General features: G+C 41.6%; 2 protein-coding genes across 3 annotated transcripts in view; one reads left to right on the forward strand and one right to left on the reverse strand.

Moving 5' to 3' along the window:
• Positions 1-9,612, reverse strand: part of LOC112254492 (intermediate filament family orphan 2-like) — a 73,853-nt gene extending 64,241 nt beyond the window's left edge. For both annotated transcript variants that reach the window (XM_024427155.2, XM_024427153.2), the window contains exon 1: positions 8,602-9,612. In XM_024427155.2, the coding sequence (XP_024282923.1) occupies positions 8,602-9,104 (503 nt within the window). In that variant the 5' untranslated portion in view covers positions 9,105-9,612. The remainder of the gene's footprint in view (positions 1-8,601) is intronic.
• A 6,460-nt stretch (positions 9,613-16,072) lies between these two features.
• LOC112254493 (mRNA turnover protein 4 homolog) lies at positions 16,073-18,208 on the forward strand. The gene is made up of 8 exons (XM_024427156.2): positions 16,073-16,178; positions 16,429-16,487; positions 16,603-16,706; positions 16,846-16,927; positions 17,049-17,116; positions 17,266-17,417; positions 17,657-17,733; positions 17,834-18,208. Exons 1-8 carry the CDS (start codon positions 16,151-16,153, stop codon positions 17,984-17,986), a joined length of 723 nt encoding a protein of 240 aa, XP_024282924.1. The 5' UTR covers positions 16,073-16,150; the 3' UTR covers positions 17,987-18,208.
• Positions 18,209-18,432: the final 224 nt, after the last annotated feature.

Genomic DNA, 18,432 nt, shown 5'->3' on the forward strand with positions numbered 1-18,432 from the left:
GGCAATTGGAAATAACAAGAGAGAACCTGTCTTGAATAATTTGAGACCTGTAACCGAACCCTAGCTTTGTCTTTGTGGTAGAGGTAGTATTACCATGGGCCTTTCAGACAGCTGTAGGTGTTACGCGGGTGTGCCACCAACTACCGAACCTTCCCTTAATATGAATTATGCATTAACATTCTCTGACTCTAAAACTGGAATACCGATATCCGTTATAGGGTCTGGATTGAGAGCTCCTAATGGGTTTACGGTGAAAATGGCTACTTAGAATTGCCTAATGTGTGGGATGGATGGTTGCTGTTATTTAGGCCAAACTAAAATTCAAGTCGTAACCATACCCCTGCTGACCCTATTGGAGGCTAAGCCTAACTCCACAGCGCACCGTAGTAGCCATGTGAAATGAGCAATGGCAGATAATGGCTTGGCTAGTAGATTTTCTCTTAGCAATGGTGAAACGTTCTAATTGGCACTCTTCCCAGGGGTTGGAATTAAAGTGTTAGGTGATTGGATTAACAACATCACCTACTCCATGCAGGCCCATATTAATTTGACTATTGCTGGTTTTGCCCTTCTTTCTACTGATGTTCCGTATCTTAAAGCTGTTACAGCCAGGCTATGCATTAGACTACATCCTGGATAAGGAGGGGGGATATTACCGGACCCTAAATTATATTTCCCCCACTGACTGTGTTATGCTTCTCCCTGACTCCTCTGATAATATGACTGAGATTTTTGAAATAATTAACAGTTGGCTGACACCTACACCCCCACAAGAGAAGACTCCTGGTTCCTTTTTGGGTGGTTGAAAGATAAACTAGAACATTTTGGATTTAAGTTGTTTTCATAAGGCCATGCCAGGCATGTTTATGCTTCATGATTCTCATCCCCCAGACCCTTATTTCTATCCTCAATCTCCTGAGGATTGCTTGCAATCTAATACACCTTTTATGTATGATTCTTATAATTACTATGTTTGAGTTGCTTTGCTTTTGTTGAGGCCTGGTAGCCTCAAAGGGGGGAATGAAGAGGGTTAAACCAAGGCCTTATACCTTTTAAGGGGTTAATAAATGATGTTATGATAAAACGTAAGGTCTCCTCTTAAGGAGACCTCTGTGTGTGTGTGTGTGTGTGTGTGTGTGTGTGTGTGTGTGTGTTAAAACCTGTTGTTGAGTGGTGTGACCTTCAGACACTATCAGAAGGCAACTACATTCAGACTTCTCCTTTCTGGATCCCACCATGGTTCTGGTTTTCTGAGAACCCAAGGCTGCCACAGACCTGATGAAACCAGCCCCCTGTCAGAAGATGCTTACATTCGTTCACCTTGTCATGACCCTATACTTGTGATGAAAGGTCAAATTTTGGTCAAACTCACTTCTAAGTTTTTACTTGCTGATAAGATGGTTCCTGCTGTCGGGGGGAGGTCAGATTCATTAAAATGTTGTTGCCAGGGAAAGTTACGTAAGGGTGATTGGGGAGGCTATATGAGTTACAGGATGTCTTAGACATTTTGCAGAACTTGGGAAGAAAGTATCATATACTGTTATACTGAACTCTGTACCAATTTCTGCCTCCAAATTGTATTGCTAAAGAAGTATTTTTTAATACTTAAAAAAATAGTCTGTTTCCTTTCCATTACTAATGCATGTTTGATAATTATATAGACCTCATTTGTTGAAGAAATTTACCTACCTTGTCACAACACAACTGATTGGCTCAAACGCATTAAGGAAAGAAATTCCAGAAATACATTTTTAAGAAGGCACACCTGTTCATTGAAATGCTTTCCAAGTGACTACCTCATGAAGCTGGTTGAGAGATTGCCAAAAATGTGGTTAACTGTCATCAAGGCAAAGGGTAGCTATGTGAAGAATCTCAAATATAACATACATTTTGTTTTGTTAAACACTTTTTTGGTTACTACATGATTCCATATGTGTTATTTAGTAGTTTTGATGTCTTCACTATTATTATACAATGTAGAAAATAGTAAAATATAGAAAAACCCTTGAATGAGTAAGTGTTCGAAAACTTTTGACCAGTAGTATATACAGTTGAAGTTGGAAGTTTACATACACCTTAGCCAAATACATTTGAACTTAGATTTTCACCATTCCTGACATTTAATCCTAGTAAAATGTCCCTGTCTTAGGTCAGTTAGGATCACCACTATATTTTAAGAATATGAAATGTCAGAATAATAGTAGAGAGAATTATTTATTTCAGCTTTTATTTCTTTCATCACTTTCCCAGTGGGTCAGAAGTTTACAAACACTCAGTTAGTACTTGGTAGCATTGCCTTTAAATTGTTTAACTTCTGTCAAACGTTTCAGGTAGCCTTCCACAAGCTTCCCAAAATAATTTGGGTGAATTTTGGCCCATTCCTCCTGACAGAGCTGGTGTAACTGAGTCAAGTTTGTAGGCCTCCTTGCTCGCAAACACATTTTCAGTTCTGCCCAAAAATGTTCTATGGGATTGAGGTTAGGGCTTTGTGATTGATGGCCGCTCCAATATTTTCCATTTGGAAGATTCATTTGCAACCAAGCTTTAACTTCCTGACTGATGTCTTGAGATGTTGCTTCAATATATCCACATAATTTCCTTTCCTCATGATGCCATCTATTTGGTGAAGTGCACCAGTCCCTCCTGCAGCAAATCACAACCACAACATGATGCGGCCACCCCCAGGCTTCACGGTTGGGATGGTGGTCTTCGGCTTGCAAGCCTCCCCCTTTTTCCTCCAAACATAACAATGGTCATTATGGCCAAACAGTTCTATTTTTGTTTCATCAGACCAGAGGACATTTCTCCAGAAAGTACGATCTTTGTCCCCATGTGCAGTTGCAAAACGTAGTCTGGCTTTTCTATGGCGGTTTTGGAGCAATAGGTTCTTCCTTGCTGAGTGGCCTTTAAGGTTATGTTGATATAGGACTCGTTTTACTGTGGATATAGATAATTTTGTACCTGTTTCCTCCAGCATCTTCACAAGGTCCTTTGCTGTCGTTCTGAGATTGATTTGCACTTTTCGCATCAAAGAACGTTCATCTCTAGGAGACAGAACACGTCTCGTTCCTGAGCGGCATGACGGCTGCGTGGTCTCATGGTGTTTATACTTGCGTACAGATGAAAAGATGAACATGGTGTAAAGATGAACATGGTTCCTTCAGGAGTTTGGAAATTGCTCCCAAGGATGAACCAGACTTGTGGAGGTCCACAATGTTTTTTCTGAGGTATTTGCTGTTTCCTTTTGATTTTCCCATGATGTCAAGCAAGAGTCACTGAGTTTGAAGGTATGTCTCGAAATACATCCACAGGTACACCTCCAATTGACTAAAATTATGTCAATTAGCCTGACATCATTTTCTGGAATTTTTCAAGCTGTTTAAAGGCACAGTCAACTTAGTGTATGTAAAACTTTTGACGTACTGGAATTGTGACACAGTATATATATATATATATATATATACACAGTTGAAGTTGGCAGTTTACATACACTTAGGTTCGAGTCATTAAAACTTGTTTTGCAACCACTCCACAAATGTCTTGTTAACAAACTATAGTTTGGCAAGTCGGTTAGAACACTACTTTGTGCATGACACAAGTAATCTTTCCAACAATTGTTTACAGGCTGATATTTTCACTCATAATTCAGTTTATCACAATTCTAGTGGGTCAGAAGTTTACATACACTATGTTGACTGTGCCTATTATTAATTTCACATTCTTAAAATAAAGTTGTGATCCTAACTGACCTAAGACAGGGACATTTTTACGAGTATTACATGTCAGGAATTGTGGAAAACTGAGATTAAATGTATTTCGCTAAGGTATATGTGAACTTCCGACTTCAACTGTATATGTGTGTAATATATAGTTTAGTTATAATGTATATATTTATGGTGTATATACAGGGCATATTTGTAAAAGAGACCTAGGTCTCCATATGTCTTCCGTGATCAAATAAAGGTTAAATAAATAAATAAAATATATCTCACTGATTAAATGAGCCTATGCATGGGACTATGTACTGCGTGTGTGTGTTTGCATCCCCCAAAATAAAACGTCAAAATAATTGATTGTATATCTATATGTACAGTATGTCCTGCTCAGACAGTGTTGCAAAAGTCTGTTATAAAATCAGATAAGAGGTAAGGCTCTTTCTCAAATCTGGCATGAAACTTTTCGACCGAGAAATAATAGAGACTGTTGCACAACTGCAAAACAATGAATGTTATGCAACTGAGCACTATGCAATTTAGAAAGAAGTTTATCTTTATTGTTCCCTGGGGGGGGGGAAACAGGCAATATTGAAAGCATGTGATAACATGTGATAACAAATTCTGTTATGACATGTTTAACACAAGTAAATTGATTACTTCTTGCCATGTCTCTACAGATACTTAGTTTCCCAAATCTGGTATGAAAAAAATCTAATAAATCCTGTCCATACTAATTCCATAGACACAGTATATCAATATTGTGTAACGTGATGGCTGGTGACAAATCATTCTGTTTTTCCTGAAGCTTACAAAATCGACGCCGGATTTGGGAAGGTTGCATTGTAAAGAAGCAGATTATAAACATATGAATACTTTGGGAATCCATCTCATGGTGTGTCCACACTCAAAAAGCTTAATTAAATCAGCACACTAGGCTGAAGGTACAGGGCCTCTCCAGTAGGCTTGAATAAGCTTTACAAAGCAGTCTGCATGAGACAGGGAGGGGTGGAGAAAAGGGTGGCTACAGTTAGTGGGCCATTAGGCCAGTCTTTTGACAGCATATTCTACTCAGTTGACTTGTCATCATGCATTCTTGAATGTTCCATCCATGGAATCTTGCCTCTCATAATGAATTGCTATTCTATTTTCTGAGATGCATCTAAAGAACATGAATAGTGTCTGAAGCCTAACAGTTAAATGTATGACTCCACGTGTGGTTCTGACAGGGGTATATCTGGGCCCTCAACAGAGCTACTGACTCCCTAATTTAGCAATGAAAACATTGGGCATAGGATGTTTTTTTAAAATCTTAACTGCAGAAATGTCTAAAGTACATGGAGCTGGTATCTCCCAAACATAATGTGAGCTGATCTTTGCAAGATTGTTCCATGCCTTGTCGGTCATTTGTAGCAGAGTTACAAATTGTCTACTTTACCAATAAGATCACCCTCCACTAGGCTACCTGCGGCCGTCATTGAAAATAAGAATTTGTTCTTAACTGACTTGCATAGTTAAATAAAGTTTAAATAAAAAATAAAATATTACTAAACACAGTTCATGACTTCATCATCCTGTGTCAGTGAGTCATTATGGGGACATGGAAGTGAGTCTATTCCATAGCCAAACTCTTAGTTCAGTTATTTAATCCTTCCCTGGTTAAATCATGGGGAAACAGAGGCGATTGGCAGGGATTCCTGCAGTAGCCAGCCATGCCGGCCAGTTGTGACGTGGGCCAGGGAGGCTGCAGTGAATCCTTTGGGAAATTACATTAGTGTGAGCAAAGAGGAAGTGGGGGTTGGATGGGACATCCACACCATGAACCATTCTACCATGGTGAACTCCATTAAGACAGTGAAATCAGGTTTAAAATGAGTGTTCAATTTAAAGGAAGTGCACCCACTATTTTCCCTCAGACCCTCTAGTTTCAACATTCTCGCTGTATCTATTACTGTACCAGTAACACTGCAAACCAATACTGTATGACCTCTGGCTTCGTTTAGCTATATTCTTTATCATTTCTATCATCTCACCATAATAACAGCACCTTCTGGCCTACAGGCCACATAACTGCTCATGGGTCAACCAATCATGGTTCATACTAAACATGATGACAATTAAATATTTGAAACTGATTTCAACAAATCTGTCCTGAATTCAAACTTCATGGAGGTAGATTGTGCAATGCAATTGCATGGTTTTGGCAAGAGGTACAATACCCTTGTTGCTTGCTGTTTGGCTGCCAAAGATTTCAGGTAAGCAATGAATCCATCCCCCCTTTAAAGGGGCAAACTGAAGTTGCTACATACATTTTCTGATTTATAAATTAATGATATGTACCCATTGATTCTTGAAGATTATAACTTATAAATGCATCGTGGACTGGGATATGTTCTACATAGCGTCGGACAATAACATTGATGAATACGCTGATTCGGTGAGCGAGTTTATTAGCAAGTGCATCGGTGATGTTGTACCCACAGCGTCTATTAAAACATTCTCCAACCAGAAACCGTGGATTGATGGCAGCATTCGCGCAAAACTGAAGGTGCCAACCACTGCTTTTAATCAGGGCAAGGTGACCGGAAACATGACCGAATACAAATATTGTAGCTATTCCCTCCGCAAGGCAATCAAACAAGCTACGCGTCAGTATAGAGACAAAGTAGAGTCGCAATTCAACGGCTCAGACACGAGAGGTATGTGCCAGGGTCTACAGTCAATCACAGACTACAAAAGGAAAACCAGCCCTGTTGCGGAACACGATGTCTTCATCCTCAAGAGCATGCGCAGACCAGCTGTCTGGTGTGTTTACGTACATAATCAATCAATCCTTATCCCAGTCTGCTGTTCCCACATGCTTCAAGAAGGCCACCATTGTTCCTGTTCCCAAGAAAGCTAAGGTAACTGAGCTAAATGACTATCGCCCTGTAGCACTCACTTCCGTCATCATGAAGTGCTTTGAGAGACTAGTCAAGGACCATATCACCTCCACCCTACCTGACACCCTAGACCCACTCCAATTTGCTTACCGCCCCAATAGGTCCACAGAAGACGCAATCGCAATCCCACTGCACACTGCCCTAACCCATCTGGACAAGAGGAATACCTATGTAAGAATGCTATTCATCGACTACAGCTCAGCATTTAACACCATAGTACCCTCCAAACTCGTCATTAAGCTCGAGGCCCTGGGTCTCAACCCCGCCCTGTGCAACTGGGTCCTGGACTTCCTGACGGGCCGCCCCCCAGGTGGTGAGGTTAGGTAACAACATCTCCATCCCGCTGATCCTCAACACTGGGGCCCCACAAGGGTGCGTTCTGAGCCCTCTCCTGTACTCCCTGTTCACCCATGACTGCGTGGCCATGCACGCCTCCAACTCAATCATCAAGTTTGCAGACGACACTACAGTGGTAGGCTTGATTACCAACAATGACGAGACGGCCTACAAGGAGGAGGTGAGGGCCCTTGGAGTGTGGTGTCAGGAAAATAACCCCACACTCAATGTCAACAAAACAAAGGAGATGATCGTGGACTTCAGGATACAGCAGAGGGAGCAGCCCCCTATCCACATCGACGGGAGAGTAGTGAAGGTGGAACGTTTTTTAAGTTCCTCGGTGTACACGTCATGGACAAACTGAAATGGTCCACCCACACAGACAGCGTGGTGAAGAAGGTGCAACAGCGCCTCTTCAACCTCAGGAGGCTGAAGAAATTTGGCTTGTCACCAAAAACACTCACAAACCATTACAGATGCACAAGTGAGAGCATCATGTCGGGCTGTATCACCACCTGGTACGGTAACTGCTCTGCCCACAACCGTAAGGCTCTCCAGAGGGTAGTGAGGTCTGCACAATGCATCACCGGGGGCAAACTACCTGCCCTCCAGGACACCTACACCACCCGATGTCACAGGAAGGCCAAAAAGTTCATCAAGGACAACAACCACCCGAGCCACTGCCTGTTCACCCAGCTATCATCCAGACAGCGAGGTCAGTATAGGCGGGGACCGAGAGACTGAAAAACAGCTTCTATCTCAAGGCCATCAAACTGTTAAACAGCCATCACTAACATTGAGTGGCTGCTGTCAACATACTGACTCATCTCTAGCCACTTTAATAATGAAAAAATGGATGTAATAAATCACTAGCCACTTTAAACAATGCCACTTCATATAATGTTTTCATACCCTACATTACTCATCTCATATGTATACACTGTACTCTATACCATCTACTGCATCTTGCCTATGCCGTTTGGGCCATCGCCCAATCATATATTTTTATGCACATATTCTTATTCATTCCTTTACACTTGTGTGTATAAGGTAGTTGTTGTGAAATTGTTAGGTTAGATTACTTGTTAGATATTACTGCATGGTCGGAACTAGAAGCACAAGGATTTCTCTGCACTCACATTAACATCTGCTAACCATGTGTATCTGACAAATAACATTTGATTTGAGCTCAGTTCAAATGTTGTACTCCATCAGAACCCAAAATATCAGCTTGTTTTGCTCCAGTGTTTCTAAACAAAGTCAATGTTAAACACTTTATAGCCTCTATTGTTTGTTTATAATGTATGTTCAGTCCTTGCATCCATAGCTCTGTCTATGAATTTGGTTATATTTCTCCAGCCCCATCCCTCTGCATTTTACAGAAACAGGGGCTGTGAGAAGGCTTTGGTATCGTTTCAACTGCTGACTGCCTCTTTAAAAAAATATAGGCAAATGGGAGGTATTGAGAGTTGCAGTTTCTCTACCCATGGCGTATTTCATTCATTCCTACGTGAATAAAAAAATAATCCGTCAGGCCTATAACTGCTGCAATTCAAAATGCGCACTGATGTCACTGTCAGAGTGCAGTAGTTTGTTGGTAGGCTACTTACTTTCTCTTGTATTCATCTCTCTCTCGTTTGACTTTAGCCAACACATTATACAGAGCTCGGATTTCTGGGGTGATGGTATCGATTTGGACCCCAACACCGTCCGGATGATTCCAGGATACACCAGGGCCCTGGAGAGTCTCATAGCGCTCTCCGTGTCTTCTCACGTGCGTGAAACTCCAAATGGTACCAGGTAGTCGGGATTCGGTAGAGTCGGTTTGGACAGCCACTTCACGAGTGTATACTTGGTATCGTTGTTGATCCAAGGCTTGCTGCAGTTGGTTCTCTAATAATTTGTTTCTCCGCTCTAATTCATGAACTTTGGCAAGAAAACAGCGAAACCGCAGGTTCAGAGTCTTCAGGACATGAATATTGGACCCCAAATCATTTCGAAGCGCACTGGTTACAGCGCCCGTCCCAGCAGTGGACATACCGCTGACAGGAATTGTATCAATCATAGCAGCAGGCGAAGAATCAAAAAAAGAGTTCATCATACTGGTAAACATACAAATGATAAAACCTTTTTTTGTTTGTTTTGCTACATGAATTTAACAATAAAACCGACCATATCCTCCAAAATGCCAGTTCTCTAGGTAGTTTCTTATGATGTGGCTCCTTGAAATTAGATTGACGGGGCAGTTGAAGGTGATGGACCTTCGCTGTCCTCAAACCTCCAGAAAACACCTTTTCCTATTGGTAGGCTATCCACAAACATATAATTTTATCAGTCCAGATCTCTGGCGCAACGGGAAAGTCTCCATCCTCCTCTGTTATACGCAGGAATATGACACACCGTGCGTTTGCCTCTGCTTTTTCAGATGCTGCTGATGCTGTAGGCCTATGCGCTCAGTTTCTCCCTTCCCCATTCTCTCTATACACACTCACTGTCTTTGCTCCTATTCGCGTTTCTTTCCCCGGACTCCGGTACCGCGGTGTGATGACAGACTAGTCTACAGCCCTACCCCTGCCTCTTTGTGGCGCCGCTGGGTCATTCAAGCAAACTGCTAAACTGGGCACTGTATGCATCAACCCTCCCATTCTCTGTCACGTACCCTCACGTGCTAAAACACAAGCACGCGCGCACACACAGTACTCCCAAAATGCATAGGCCTTTCAAAGAATGTCCTTAAGTGGACACAATTTGTTATTTCAAGGTAGGCTTGTCTAATTCTCGGGCTAATATGTCAATTTTAGGAACTGTATTTTCTCTCATAATTCTGTGCTTTGGGCTTCAGAGCTCCCAGTCACCCTGTGCAGAAAACACATTGTTAAAGTTTAAAATTAAGCAATTAAATATCATTAGTAATAAAAGTTTTACTTGGCAAGTCAGTTAAGAACACATTTTTATTTACAATGACAGCCAAGGAACAGGGATTTAAACTGCCCCAGGGGCAAGATGACAGATTTTTACCTTGTCAGCTCCAGGCAGGGATTTGATCTAGCAACCTTTCGTTACTGGCCCAATGCTCTAAACACTAAGCTACCTGTCTGTATAATGTTGTCCTAAAAAAAAAATGTGTGATAGATCCCACTGGACACAGACATCAATTCAATGTTGGCTACCACAGCATTCTGCAGCGGCACGCCATCCCATCTGTTTTGGGTTTAGTGGGACTATCATTTGTTTGTCAACAGGACAATGACCCAACACACCTCCAGGCTGTGTAAGGGCTATTTTACCAAGAATGAGAATGATGGAGTGCTGCATCAGATGACCTGGCCTCCACAATCCCCTGACCTCAACCCAATTGAGATGGTTTGGGATGAGTCGGACCGCAGAGTGAAGGAAAAGCAGCCAACAAGTGGTCAGCATTGTGGGAGCTCCTTCAAGACTGTTAGAAAAGCATTCCAGCTGAAGCTGGTTGACAGAATGCCAAGAGTGTGTAAAGCTGTCATCAAGGCAAAGGGTGGCTATTTGAAGAATTTCAAATATAAAATATGTTTTGATTTGTTTAGCACTTTTTTGTTTATGTGTAATTTCATAGTTTTGTTGTCTTCACTATTATTCTACAATGTAGAAGGTGGTAAAGGGAAGTAGTTTGTCGTTGAAGAAAATAAAGAACAACTCTTGAATGAGTAGGTGTTCTAAAACTTTTGACCAGTAGTGTATATGTAACTGATAGATGCACACACACAATACATGTTAATGTCATTTGTAAAGCTGTTTTTGTCTGTAAAGTCTTTCATTGTGTCGGACCCCAGTAAGACTAGCTGTCGCCATTGGCATCTTCTAATGGGGATCCTAATAAATCAAATCAAATCTCATCTTCACAGACTGAGGCTGTGTTAACACTTCAACAGTTTTCAACAGTTACACTTCAACAATGAAAATAAACAAACACAACAGCGCACCCGGTGGATTACTAAAGCACAACCACAACTACCACACTAAAACAACCACAAACTATTTCCGCTTTACCACCTTCTGTCCATGCCTCCTCAAGGCAACAGCACACACAGGAGAGATATTCCCCTCTTGTCATGTCCTCTATATTTTCTCCTGTCCTGTGTTAATAGCAGATTGCACCTTAGCATACTTGTCTGGCTCCTCATTGCACATCCACCAAGACGGCCTACCTCAGTCTGACGTTCTTCACAGTTCGGGAGGTTGACACAACGCAGTTGTCAACAGTGATGGAGAGGACTTGGAGCTGGCAGGTCTCCCAAGGAATGAATAGCAGTGCTGTCTTGTAGAGTTTGAACCTGAGGGTGTGGACCAACATCCAAGCGTGTGTAACAACACATCCACCACACTGATCCTCAACACAGGGGCCCCTCAGTGGTGTATGCTCAGACCCCTCCTGTACTCCCTGTTCACTCATGACTGCACGGCCAGCCACGACTCCAACACCATCATTAAGTTTGCCGACGACACAACAGTGGTAGGCCTGATCCTGACTACAGGAATAAGAGGACCAAGCATTCCCCCATTCTCATTGACGGTGCTGCAGTGGAGCAGGTTGAGAGCTTCAAGTTTCTTGGTGTCCACATCACCAACAAACTAACATGGTCCAAACATACCAAGAGAGTTGTGAAGAGTGCACGACAAAACCTATTCCCCCACAGGAGACTGAAAAGATTTGGCATGGGTCCTCAGACCCTCAAAAGGTTATATTTTACTGCTGCTCTTTAATTACTCTTATCCAGATTTGTTTAAACTGCATTGTTGGTTAGGGACTCCTAAGTAAGCATTTCACTGTAAGGTCTACCTACACCTGTTGTATTCGGTGCATGTGACTAATAAAATTAGATTTTGAAGCGTAGACATCTTCCAAAAACACAGAGATAATATGTCAGGGGATAGGCAGAAAAAGTGAGTGCCTTCAGCATACCAGTGATAAGAGAGACCCTGAAATGCCAACACAGAGGGGGAGAGCAGAGTACTATATATATCAATAACTTTCCTAGTTTCATCATTTGCGGTAGAGTGCCTCACACCATCACATCTGGAAAAAACAGAAACCACCAGTTCGTAATAAAGGTCGCAATAAAGTAAACAGACAAGAGACAACAGCACGCAGTAGAAATTAAAACGTTAGCTAGCTGAAGCTAACTGTTAGCGAAAGTGTTTTGAACCTGTTGAAAATAAACTTCCAATGCTCCTTCATGTTCTTCATCCAGTTGTTTCATCTTCAGCTGAACATTTCAAATGTGCTTTGTTGAAATATTTTCCGATCATGTCTAGTTAGAATACAGCTTATGTCAAATTGACGTCAAAAGTAGTTCATTTTGGCATTTTAGCTAACCCTAACTCTTTTCCTAACCTCAACCTAATTCTCATAACTTGCTGCGTAAGTTCTCCTAGCCTGCTACGAAAAGTAAATTCTGACATAAGCTGTACTCTATTCAAAACTATATTTTCCTTCTGCTTCAAATAGTCCTGCAAATATGACCTATCTCATTTTAACCTAATCTTTGTTTTAGCTTTGACGTAGTGTCCGTTATTGGTATGGAGTGATTTCAGTGTCCCCCCACAAAAAAAGTCAGTGCCAAAATAAATTGTATTTGAATTCATTCAATTCAGTTTGAAATCATGAAATACAAGTTCAATTTATGAAATGAATGATTCAATTTGAGCATTACACATTCAAATTCAATATCTTAATATAAACTCAAAATGATGGAATTCAAAAACAATTTTTGTTGGCACTGAAATCAATCGATACTTCGGGATCATCAGTTGATGGAGGCTTGACACCACTTCATCAGAGATTTTAGATTTAATTAGAATAAAGCCCTACATTTATACTCAGTCGCATCATTGAGAAAATATGGTGAAAATATTCAGTCATACAAGCTAAAGAAAATCAGTGAAGTCTACAAAGAATAGAAATAACACACGCACACTCACAGCTCCATTTCATTTGTGTATGTTTGGTACACCATCACTAGGTGCTTGTGTGTGTAGGAGCCAGGTAGGCCTAATAGCTTGTCTATCTGGGATTTCACCTCTTGCCACTGCATTTCTCACTTCAGGTTCACAGATACAACCATGGGGTGATGGAGATTCATCATTTTAAGCCTTGTATAAATCACCACAGTAATTCTCAACTTCACCACCACATGATCATAGGCTATACTTACATAGCCTAGCGGATGGGAAGGAAAGAGAGATGGAATGAGAATGGGAAATGGCTGATATGATGTAACATACCACTGTGACCCAGATTTGACAAGTCAAGCACCCACCCCACCCCCTGCTGAATAATGCTCAATAAATGCACTACTGCAGCTGTTGTGTCTGCTGATCCATGCAACGCCTCAAACCAGATCCCTAGATCTCGCTGCAAGGTGGCTCCCTTGACAGAATACATGGCTTGGTGCAGAGCATAAGATAAATAGTATGTTTTCCATAAACTCATCTGTTACAGATAATTATTCCACAAACACACGGTCACCACCGATAAATCCATGACGATCGAAAACTTCAACAAGCATTTCTCAACGGCTGGCCATGCCTTCCTCCTGGCTACTCCAACCTCGGCCAACAGCTCCGCAGCTACTCGCCCAAGCCTCTCCAGGTTCTCCTTTACCCAAATCTAGATAGCAGATGTTCTGAAAGAGCTGCAAAACCTGGACCCGTACAAATCAGCAGGGCTTGACAATCTGGACCCTCTATTTCTGAAACTATCCGCCGCCATTATCGCAACCCCTATTACCAGCCTGTTCAACCTCTCTTTCATATCGTCTGAGATCCCCAAGGAAAGCTGGAAAGCTGCCGCAGTCATCCCCCTTTTCAAAGGGGGAGACATCCTGGACCCAAACTGTTACAGACCTATATCCATCCTGCCCTGCCTATCTAAGGTCTTCGAAAGCCAAGTCAACAAACAGGTCACTGACCGTCTCGAATCCCACCATACCTTCTCCGCTGTGCAATCTGGTTTCCGAGCCGGTCACGGGTGCACCTCAGCCACGCTCAAGGTACTAAACGATATCATAACCACCATCGATAAAAGACAGTACTGTGCAGCCGTCTTCATCGACCTTGCCAAGCCTTTCGACTCTGTCAATCACCATATTCTTATCGGCAGACTCAGTAGCCTTGGTTTTTCTAATGACTGCCTTGCCTGGTTCACCAACTACTTTGCAGACAGAGTTCAGTGTGTCAAATCGTAGGGCATGCTGTCCGGTCCTCTGGCAGTCTCTATTGGGGTGCCACAGGGTTCAATTCTCGGGCCGACTCTTTTCTCTGTATATATCAATGATGTTGCTCTTGCTGCGGGCGATTCCCTGATCCACCTCTACGCAGACGACACCATTGTGTATACTTCCGGCCCGTCCTTGGACACTGTGCTATCTAACCTCCAAACGAGCTTCAATGCCATACAACACTCCTTCCATGGCCTCCAACTGCTCTTAAACGCTAGTAAAACCAAATGCTTTTCAACCGTTCGCTGCCTGCACCCGCACGCCCGACTAGCATCACCACCCTGGATGGTTCCGACCTAGAATATGTGGACATCTATAAGTACCTAGGTGTCTGGCTAGACTGTAAAACTCTCCTTCCAGACTCATATCAAACATCTCCAATCTAAAATCAAATCTAGAGTCGGCTTTCTAATCACTCACGCCGCCAAACTTACCCTTGTAAAACTGACTATCCTACCGATCCTCGACTTCAGCGATGTCATCTACAAAATAGCTTCCAATACTCTACTCAGCAAACTGGATGCAGTTTATCACAGTGCCATCCGCTTTGTTACTAAAGCACCTTATACCACCCACCACTGCGACTTGTATGCTCTAGTCGGCTGGCACTCGCTACATATTCGTCGCCAGACCCACTGGCTCCAGGTCATCTACAAGTCCATGCTAGGTAAAGCTCCGCCTTATCTCAGTTCACTGGTCTCGATGGCAACACCTACCCGTAGCACGCGCTCCAGCAGGTGTATCTCACTGATCATCCCCAAAGCCAACTCCTCATTTGGCCGCCTTTCGTTACAGTTCTCTGCTGCCTGTGACTGGAACAAATTGCAAAAATCGCTGAAGTTGGAGACTTTTATCTCCCTCACCAACTTCAAACATCTGTTATCTGAGCAGCTAACCGATCGCTGCAGCTGTACATAGTCTGTCTATTGGTAAATAGCCCACCCAATTTTACCTACTTTATCCCCATACTGTTTATATTTATTTACTTTTCTGCTCTTTTGCACACCAATATCTCTACCTGTACATGACCATCTGATCATTTATCACTTCAGTGTTAATATGCAAAATTGTAATTATTCACCTACCTCCTCATGTCTTTTTGCACACAATGTATATAGACGCTCTTTTTTTCTACTGTGTTTATTGACTTGTTAATTGTTTACTCCATGTGTAACTCTGTGTTGTCTGTTCACACTGCTATGCTTTATCTTGGCCAGGTCGCAGTTGCAAATGAGAACTTGTTCTCAACTAGCCTACCTGGTTAAATAAAGGTGAAATTTAAAAATAAATAAAAATAAACACAGCAGGCAACAGCCACTGTATCGATGTCTGTTTAAAGCATTCATTAATTAGTCTACATTGAATCATATTTTAGTGAGAAAAACACCCTTTACTTGCAAGTGCATACCACAGACACCTCATTCAAGTGAGACTGCTGCCCTCTCCAACCTGTCTTTATTTTTTGTCATTGCAGCGCAATATGTGCTTTATGGAGCAAAAGAGGTACAATATTTATATTCAATAGAAAACAACAGAATAAAAAAATGAATCATAATTTCTGTCACACCATAATAACTTTTAATGGATTTATCATGATTTCTGTGTGCTTGTTATAGCACTTATTATGAGGTGCGCCCTCTCATGTTTGCAGGGTTCCATCTACTGGGGAAAAAGAGACCATGTCCATAAAGCACATTTATTTTGCATTGTTAATCCAGATGATTAAATAATGTATTTATATTATCAAAGTCAATATTTTATTTCAAGTCAATTATGTATCAGAAAATAAGCTCGGGAAACGCAACAATTCATTTTTTTTGTAGGCATATTTTGGACCGCTATATTCAACAGACAGAAACACGTGGGGTCCTTTTCCTCCATAGGTCTACACAACGTGAGGACCATGCCGAAGTCAAAGAGAGACAAGAAAGGTATGTTTTTATGTCATTCGTCCAGTAGATTAAGCGTATATATAGTCTAGTGTATTGCTTCATGTAATAGTTCACAAATATAGCATTTCCAGGGTATGTCTTGCATCAAGAGGTGAAAGAGGAGCCAGCTAGCTACGAAGCTAACGTTAGCTAACTAGCTAATTATGTTTATTAAGATGGCTAATGCTGAACATACTTTGTTGTCCTGTATGCATCCAACCTGATTGTTTTGTCTTTTTCACCTCTTCAGTTTCACTAACAAAAACAGCCAAGAAGGGTCTGGAAACTAAACAGAACTTAATAGAAGAGGTAACTACGTATACTGATACCCATCAATCCTTCTTAGCTAAGCTGTTTTCTGTCTGACATCGGTACCCAGCTAATAAACGCTTGACTAATGGTCTGTATGTCCATGTCTTTATAGTTGCGGAAATGTGTAGACATTTACAAGCATCTGTTCATCTTCTCTGTGGCAAACATGAGGAACAACAAACTGAAAGACATCCGGACATCCTGGAAACACAGTCGGTAAGAACACACACAACACAGGTCTAAGCAGCCTGGTTCTCATTACTCAGACAAATCTAATTGTCAGACACCCATGATGTGTTATGCGTATAGGTAGGTGCAGCTGGTTTGACAATGAGGTGATGTTTTTCTTCTTCAGATTCTTTTTTGGCAAAAACAAAGTCATGATGATCGCTATAGGTAAAGGACCAACAAGCGAGTACAAAGACAATTTGCACAAGGTATGCTATATTTGTTGTGATGAAGTTATGTAGACTCATGAGTTAAAGTCTTGTACATTTGATTTGCACAAAGATAATTTTCAAGGAGTTGAATTAATGTTGGTCTCTGCTTATTTTGTAGGTCAGCCGGTTTCTGAGGGGAGAAGTGGGTGTGTTATTCACAAATAAAACCAAGGAAGAGGTACAAGAGTAAGTAAACCTATGTCTTGCATTTCCATTAAAGATATACCATCATTAAATTGAGTAATTTTTTTTTGTTCATCTGGTGCTTCGGCTGATTCCTTGCCCTCAATGGTAGTTTCATATAAGTTGTTTTTCTCTTGATAAATGTTTTTCAGGTATTTCAGCCAGTTCAAAGAGATGGATTTTGCACGAGCAGGAAACAAGGCAGGGATGGCCATAACACTTGATGAAGGACCCCTGGAACAGTTCCCTCACTCCATGGAGCCACAGCTGAGACAGTTGGGACTCCCCACAGCACTCAAGAAAGGTGAGACCTGTCTCTGATGCTCAGAGAAACCTTTCATAAGTCTGCAATGAAAGGATGGCTGTAACCTCTCTAGTGACCCACTTTGTTTAGTTTAAATGAACTTTTTCTGCTTCTGCTACAGACTTCTGATCTAACAACCGAAGCTCGTCGATAACTAGTCAAGTTTACGTAGGATTACTTCCAAAGGGGAAGGATTAAATGTTGCAATTGTTGGCTTATACCCCATTGTTTTGTTGTAGGAGTGGTGACACTACTGAAAGACCATGACGTGTGCAAAGAGGGAGACACACTAACCCCTGAACAGGCCCGTATTCTGGTGAGTTCTAAACCTTCCCCCCCAGTCTACACCTGATTGGCCTATGAGACATTCTGCAAGTCCACAGTTGCTAGATGGTTACATTATTTTTCCCATATAGAAACTCTTTGGGATTGAGATGGCAGAATTCAGAGTGCAGATCAAGTGCATGTGGAACTCTGAAACGAGCGACTTTGAGAAGCTGGCTGAGGAAGAAGAGGAAGAGGCCATGCAGGATAATGACACAGAGGAGGAAGAAGGGGGTGGGAAATGAATCTGGATAGACTAATGGACTTCTCAGACCTTAGGATTTTAATACTGTGTGACCTGTATGTTTTAATGTCTCAACCTTCAAGTGTTTCCTTTTGCCTATGAAATGCTAGATTTCTGAGGCACAAATTCACTGGTATGTTACCCATTGAATCTTGTGAACATACATTTTGTGCTTTATACATCTTTTGTCATCCACTCAAATACAACAGTACAAACTAAAACAGTTTTCTTGGTTGTGTCTTATAAAATATCCCACAAAAAAAAATGTTTAGTGGGAATTGTTTATGCACAGTATAGCTTTAAAATAGCCAGCTATGTAAAATTGTTAGCCACATTTTGATCCTTACAAACGCACCAGCCATGGCAGATTAGTGAAGATAAAATACTCCCATTGTTCTCCAGTTGATTAGACACAGCCTCCAGAAAATGTTTTTCCCTAATTCATTG

The sequence above is a fragment of the Oncorhynchus tshawytscha genome, linkage group LG07 (genome assembly GCF_018296145.1).
Source record: "Oncorhynchus tshawytscha isolate Ot180627B linkage group LG07, Otsh_v2.0, whole genome shotgun sequence".
NCBI lineage: Eukaryota > Metazoa > Chordata > Actinopteri > Salmoniformes > Salmonidae > Oncorhynchus > Oncorhynchus tshawytscha.

Excerpts from the sequence above, each read along its gene's own strand:
- LOC112254493 (XM_024427156.2), top strand. The coding sequence starts at position 16,151 with ATGCCGAAGTCAAAGAGAGACAAGAAAG. Across the intron at positions 17,117-17,265 it reads ACCAAGGAAGAGGTACAAGA|GTATTTCAGCCAGTTCAAAG; the intron begins GTAAGTAAACCT and ends AATGTTTTTCAG. Across the intron at positions 17,734-17,833 it reads CTGAACAGGCCCGTATTCTG|AAACTCTTTGGGATTGAGAT; the intron begins GTGAGTTCTAAA and ends TTTCCCATATAG.